This window comes from Penaeus chinensis, chromosome 27, assembly GCF_019202785.1.
Source record: "Penaeus chinensis breed Huanghai No. 1 chromosome 27, ASM1920278v2, whole genome shotgun sequence".
Classification (NCBI taxonomy): domain Eukaryota; kingdom Metazoa; phylum Arthropoda; class Malacostraca; order Decapoda; family Penaeidae; genus Penaeus; species Penaeus chinensis.
The window spans coordinates 24,878,235-24,885,734 of NC_061845.1; the positions used below are offsets into that span (position 1 = coordinate 24,878,235).

The 7,500-nt window shown below is 37.0% G+C and overlaps 1 protein-coding gene across 1 annotated transcript in view; it reads left to right on the forward strand.

The window, feature by feature from the left end:
- LOC125039347 overlaps positions 1 to 5,739 on the forward strand; it is a 49,869-nt gene extending 44,130 nt beyond the window's left edge. The window contains exons 9-11 of the mRNA XM_047633186.1: positions 316 to 453; positions 648 to 903; positions 3,081 to 5,739. Coding sequence (XP_047489142.1) covers positions 316 to 453; positions 648 to 903; positions 3,081 to 3,298 — 612 coding nt within the window. The 3' untranslated portion in view covers positions 3,299 to 5,739. The remainder of the gene's footprint in view (positions 1 to 315; positions 454 to 647; positions 904 to 3,080) is intronic.
- Positions 5,740 to 7,500: the final 1,761 nt, after the last annotated feature.

The following is a 7,500-nucleotide window of genomic DNA, read 5'->3' on the forward strand; positions in this document are numbered from 1 at the left end:
ATTTATTTGGTAATAGTCATATTTGACTTTAGATAAATAACATCCTCTGTGCCTATCATAAATCACCTTCATTTCCAAAGCACATTTTATTTTCCTCGAAAGAGATACTTTTGATAATACTTTTTGTCTTCACAGGAATATAAAAGTAATGCTGGTTGTACTGTTTCCTTTGAAAAATTATTAACGTTAGCTTAAAGATTTGGACCATAGTTATATGCTAAATAACACCTGATCACAAAAGAGAACAAAATATACAAGTTTGTTTCACAGTTACTAGGAGGCTGAATGAGTTAATTTCTAAACTTTCTTTTTCAGTCATTGTTTATGATGTTACTACTGCTGCTGGCCAAAGGATGGGCTATCACACGCATGATGCTAACTCAACGTCTCCTCTTGTTCTCACTCTGGGCACTCTACTCCATCCTAATTCTCACACTTTACTTCTGGAATATGGTGAGCATCTGCTTAGTTTTAATTGGATTGTGGTAACATTATGTAAAAATGCCTTTCGCTTTATTATTTGTTTATATATTTTTTTTTTTTTTTGCTTTCCTAGGGTTTATTGATATTTTTTTCTGATTGTTAGCCTCATCTTTGTATTACTAAAGCTTTGATTATGTGTTTAATATCCATCAAAACATTTTCAGATGGAGGTGGATGTAATAGAAGACATAGACGAGTATCAGACGTGGCCGGGGTGGTTAACCTTGGCATTGCGCGTACTTATAATGATATGGTTCCTGGTTGAACTGCGCAACACGATGACCTACGAGCATAATTCCAACAAACTTCATTTCTTCTTGCACTTTGGGGCTGCTTCTCTTGTCTGGTTCATTTACTTACCTGTTGTGGCTCTGATTGCTCTACAGGTGTCCCCACTTTGGAGATACAAGCTCTTGTTAGGTGAGTTTACTTCTGTAGTAATTGAATGCAATATTTCCATGTCCAATAGAATGTTATTGTGTCAGATAAATTAGGGTGTGACTTTGAGGTGCTCAGAGTAGATTAGGTGGAAGCTAGCTGCAAATAGGCATCAAAATGTCATTTTTCACTTGTGTGTTTATTATATTTGATGTTTGTAGAGCTCTAATTAGAGGTTAGAGGAGGGGAGAGGAGAGGAGAGGAGAGGTGGGGAGAGGTGGGGAGATGGGGAGAGAAGAGGAGGGAGGGAGGGAGTTGAAAAAAAAGGTCAGTTGAAAAAAATACTGTTATCATAGAAAATAAAGGGAAGAGGGGGAGAGGAAGAGAAAGAGAGGGGACAGGAGAGTATGGGAGGGGAGAGTATGGGAGGGGAGAGTATGGGAGGGGAGAGTATGGGAGGGGAGAGTATGGGAGGGGAGAGTATGGGAGGGGAGAGTATGGGAGGGGAGAGTATGGGAGGGGAGAGTATGGGAGGGGAGAGTATGGGAGGGGAGAGGAGGGGAGAGGAGGGGAGAGGAGGGGAGAGGAGGGGAGAGGAGGGGAGGAGGGGAGAGGAGAGGAGAGGAGAGGAGGAGGAGAGGAGGGGAGAGGGGGAGAGGAGGGGAGAGGAGAGGAGAGGAGGAGAGGAGAGAGAGGAGAGTGAGAGGAGGGGAGGGGAGAGGAAGGGGAGGGAGGGGAGGGAGAGGAGAGAGAGGAGGGGAGAGGAGAGGAGAGGAGAAGGGGAGAGGAGAGGAGGGAAGGGAGAGGAGAGGAGGGGAAGGGAGAGGAGAGGAGGGGAAGGGAGAGGAGAGGAGAGGAAGGGAGAGGAGAAGAAGGGAGAGGAGAGGAAGGAGAGGAGAGGAAGGGAGAGGAGAGGAAGGAGAGGAGAGGAAGGGGATGAGGAAGGAAGGGAGGGGAAGGAAAGGAAGCAGAGGAGAAGAGGGAAGGGAGAGGAAGAGAAGGGAGAGGAGAGGAAGGGAGAGGAGAGGAAGGGAGAGGAGAGGAAGGGAAAGAGAGGAAAGATAGAGAGAGAAAGAAAGAAAGGAAAGAGAGAGAGAGAGAGAGAGAGAGAGAGAGAGAGAGAGAGAGAGAGAGAGAGAGAGAGAGAGAGAGAGAGAGAGAGAGAGAGAGAGAGAGAGAGAGAGAGAGAGAGAGAGAGAGAGAGAGAGAGAGAGAGAGAGAGAGAGAGAGAGAGAGAGAGAGAGAGAGAGAGAGAGAGAGAGAGAGAGAGAGAGAGAGAGAGAGAGAGAGAGAGAGAGAGAGAGAGAGAGGGGGGGGCAGAGGAAGAGGAAGAGAGAGAGGAATGGGTGAGGAAGAGGAGGATAGAGAGATCATAATGGGGGAGGAAGAGGAAGATATAGAGACAGGGGGGGAGAGGAAGAGGGAGAGGGGACGAGAGGGGTGAGGAAGAGGAAGAGAAGTAGGGGGTGAGGAAGATGAAAAGAGAGAGAGAGAGAGAGAGAGAGAGAGAGAGAGAGAGAGAGAGAGAGAGAGAGAGAGAGAGAGAGAGAGAGAGAGAGAGAGAGAGAGAGAGAGAATAAGGAGAAAATTCCTAATTCATACCTGCTCTATTCATTCACATAAAAAGAGACTCAGGACCAACTCTTGGAAATACTCATATAATTGGTTCAAGGAGACTAGAGGTTCAAAGGAATGGTTAAATGGAAAGGTTTGTGGAGAGTCTTTATCATATATTATAATAATTCTCTTATTCTTTACTATGTTCATTCATAGGTAGAAAAAGAAGCAGAAACAAAATCAGAATGATTTGGATGATTGGCTCAGGGAGAGGAAGGGGCAGGGGGGGAATCGGATTGAGTTCAGGGATGTGTAGCTGGAAGAAACTTGGCAAACAGCACCACAATTACTTCTTCACGCTTCCTACCTCCCAGTAAGGGCCACTGGCAGGAAAATTGCCTGCCAGTGTTTGAGAGAGTATGTGTGAATCAAATGTAGTATCTTGTAGTGCTTTTGAAGTTTTTGGGTCAGAGCTCAGTAAAGGATGTCATGCGACAGCAGAACACATCATGTGTGAATGTTCAAAATGTGGTATCTGTGTGTGATATTGTATGAGAACCTTTCCTGTTTATTGGTATGATTTTTATTCTTTAAAATGTGACCTTCAAGTTTTCATTGACATTATATTGATTATTTATCTATTTCTTTTTATATTCACACAGGTTTCACATACTCAGCTGATTTACTAGCCCACTCATTCATGACCTATATGTTGTGGCCCGAGCGATCAGAGCAGTATCTTCTCCTTGCGCATGAAGCAGACCTCTCAGATGAACTGGATGAGTTCAATGAAGCACCACACATCCTCAACCACTCCTCGCCATCACTCCTTACCCCAATGTTTGACTATGACACTGAACCACTCAAGATCAACACCTGAAAACAGAACAGAACACATGGTGCCAAAGTAACTTGTATAGTGTTACAGTTGCCAGTAGAATAGAGATATTTTTTAGCTGTATCTTCTGAAATGATCCTGCGTTATAAGCAGATGGTTAGTAATAAGATATATAGTTGAATTCCTTCATTCACAGAGGAAGATGTTGCACACACCATGCATTCACAGAGTATTATTTTATTGTTTCTCATCCCTTTGTTGTACTGCTGAACAGAATCTAAAGACAATTGTCTTTTGTACACTGGTTGTAAGGTACAGTATTTACTATAGACCAAAGAAATATATAAATTGGCTCTAAGAGAGTGCTTAAGAGTATTTTTTTTTCAAGAAAAAAAGGATCATAAAGTCTTATTTTCTAGATTGTTTAGGGCCACTATATGTATATTTGTTTTTAGTAGGTCCCTCCACAGTATCTGTGAAAGAAAGTAAACTATGTAAAAAAAATAATTGTTAATATACTGCCCTACTGTGGTACCATATTTATTTCAGTTATTCATACAGCATCCACTTCTGTGCGGGATGATATGATTTGTGATATTTTAATTATTAATATTACTCAAATAAGGGAATATTATTGTTATAAGATTTTGCTGTTATGTTCCATAAAAAAAGAGATAGATTGGTGATCTAGTTTTTCAGAAAAATGTACTTACTATTCAGATACTTTTTATTTGTTATTAAAAATGATCATAAGGATAATCTTGTATTACATATTATACATGGATGTGTAAATATGGTATTTTGATGTTTTGTTTACATGAACATTTTTACTTGTGTACTTTGCATATTTTAAGTAATATTTGATATAAAATGTTACCAGAACTTGAGAATTTTATTTTGTTAGATAACCAATTTTTCTTTTGATATCTTTTCCTCTTCATATTTAGAAAGGTTTGAAACTAGCCATAGTATTTTCTATTAGATGATTTTTTTTGTATAGATTATAATTTGATTTCCTTTTCACTCTGTTTTATGCATTAATTTTTGTTTCCATGATTGATGAGTATTATTGTATCATTTTAATTGTTACATGTTTTTGTTTTAATCCTGGGTCACTTGTTTTTGGGTTATGAATCTCAAGGTTACTGATTTGTTTGCATTTCATTGTATGTATGTAAGAGTATCAACATAATGTTATAGCATTTTCTTTGTGATTAGCAGTTAAGTAAGATAGCATTGTTCATTCCAGTTGTACTAGTAAACCATAGCTAACCTCTTCATTCCTCTATTAATCATATAAATATATTTGTGATTTGCATAAGTCAAATGTTCTTTAGTTAACTAAGATTACATACCTTGTATCCATCCATAATGTCTTAGTTAATGTCATTTATTTTGAAGTTACACAAACTTGCATATCTAAGTATAGTAAGCTTAGTGACTGAAAAAAAGGATTTGAGATTTTTATAAGCAGCTTTAATATAACTAAACAACAATACCAACTAACGAAGTTGGAAGGTAATAAGATACTGCAAAATTGATCAATATCAAGCATTCTCTTCAAACCTCAAATGGTACTGCTCTAAAAGCAATATGTATATACAAACACATTTCTCAATTAGCAGGTAGGAGTTCATTATTAATGTACTTGGCTTTGATTATCATGCATTTCATCTATAAGCAAAAAAGGCACTTATTTTGAAAAAGACTAAGTTTCCATTTTTGAACAAAAGGGTTGTGATGTCTATTTTTTAAACTCAGAAAAGATTGTAGTTGTGTAACAGACAACAAAAATAGGGTTCTACATATACCAAATACATTCTTCCAAGGTTTTTTCGAAAGTTGTATTAGGTGCTGTGTCCTGTGCCAATAAAGAGTATATAAGAGGGAAAAGTTGTTGTTGCAGTTTAAATCTGAATAATATTTCCCCAGACTGATTGTAATATAAAATATAATGGTAATTCATGTATTTAACACATGAATAAAACTACAATATATTCCCTGTGTGTTTGTGTCTGTGTGTGTCTTGTCCTTCATGCATGCACATTTATGGGTATGCCTGGGTCTTTTTTTTCTTTTCTTTTTTTAAGTTTTATGCCATGCTAAAGTTATTACTATGTATGATTATCGATAACAGTGTTTGATAGTCTGATTAATCTGATAACAATGTATGATACTGCACTACATTTATTAAAGACACAGTAATTTGATACAGAATGAGATTACGTTAAAGATGCTTATTATGTTTAGGAAAATTAAATGACGTCTTATAGTACTGTTATTTATCTGTAGATTAATTTATTTGTTAAACTGTAGAGTTAAAACTCCTGGATACTCTACCACATGTAGAAAGATTATTTCTGTGTAAATCATGTAAGGATTGAGTATTAGGCCTTGTAGGGTTCTATCATTATTTTTCTGTTTTGTCCACTGAAAACATTTGTAAGCTCAAAGATTTCAAAATTATACTGTGATTAATTAATTTTTTTTTTTTTATATTGCCGATAAATATAAATCCAATAAGGATTTATGAAGGAAACCTATGAAACCTAGTTAAGATCTAGGTGAACCACTTATAATTTAGCTTGTTTAGTGACAAAAATTTGTCCTTTTCAATACAAGAAAGTTTGAGGTGTCCATCTCTGATATGTTTTTGTAATCCTGTGTTAATACTTGTATTTCAGGTCACTGGGATCTTTTACAATTGTTACACTGGTATGACCTCAACAGCTTCTTAATCTTGTATCTGATACTGACTGTAGATGTTTTATCAGTTGTAAGTAATATAGCATTCATGTAGGATGGTAAATGAAGAGATTTATTGTAACTAATAGCTTTGTCACTTTTTCTTTCTATTGCACAGCATTCATAAGTAGCATTCTTAGGCTGCATTTTCAATTTTATTATAGTTAGGTCTGTAATGATATTTCTTGGCAAACTATTTTGGTAGAACTTCTTATTATCTTGTACATTTCTGGCAATCACAATGTGAAAACCATTCTACACTGTTAGGAATTTTAATCCTCCTCGCTATTGATGGGTATCCAACACTTACCTAGCTTGCTAAATTTTATAACGGCTTTCCTTGAATTAAAGCTGAAAACAGAGTATGGAAAGATTAAGTGCTGAGTTGCTTATATAAGAGTAAACACTGTGGGAATACTTTTAAAGAGCGAAGTTGTAAGTAATGATTTTTGCAATCTTCTGGATCATAAGCTGTGACACAGTAAGAGCTTGTCTGCAGGCATAAAGGGTTTCTAGATCTAATCCAAAAGCATTTACATTCTCTAAAATTTGTAAATAACTCCCACATTACTTTTTTCACTACTGATTGTCATAATTCTGAATACCGCTCAAAATGTGGCATGCGGCTGTCCGCCGCGGAGGCGTACCAATGCTCTCCGAGGCAGTGATTCGGCTTGATGTACCGAACTCACGCGTTCAAAAGTCGGCGCGTTGCCGTGGTTTGCCAGAGTGTAGAGTTTTTTTTAAGTTTTCTACACCTGTCACCAATGGGTTAAGAAGGCATGTGTGACCCTTTTCGGTTATCTTGCTGCCATCACTTTAACCCTTTAACCCAATGCCAATGGGTATGACGTGTATGTACGTGCCATGCCCACTGAGTTACTTGCTTTATTGTTTTTACACATAGATGGCTACACATGTACTAAGTCACCAATAAGCCAGTTACAAGTACTGCCTGTCTCGCCCATTTACCCTTTTCTTTTATTTATGAAAATATTTTACGTTATCTTATTTTACTGTTACTAATGTTTATAACATTATAGTAATTATAATGTTTATAATAAAAATAACACCATCGATATTCATAGCACTAGTAAAAAATACGTTTTTCCCGCCAATTCAAATCAGGTAAGGTCACAAGGTCTACTTTTTGACTCCTTCGTGGCTAAGCACTAGCAGAGCCATCTATGTGCAAAGACATTTCACAAAAAAATATAGAAAATGAGCACAGCATTTTACCCATTTTTTATTCATTTTCTCTGGCAGCTTTGAGTTAACTGCATAATTAAATATGAAAGCATTATCCACCAAAAAATAGAAGTACATTTTCAGAATCTATTGTAGGCACTGTTTTCATATTTACCTCTTTGATTAATGCTCTATAAAGGTGATATTAGATGAAATGTGTGAAAAAAAAATTAAGAATAGCTACAAAATATTGTCTTTAAGAAAGTGTAAAAAAATGGTTGCAAATAATTTTTTTTATAAACATTCATAAA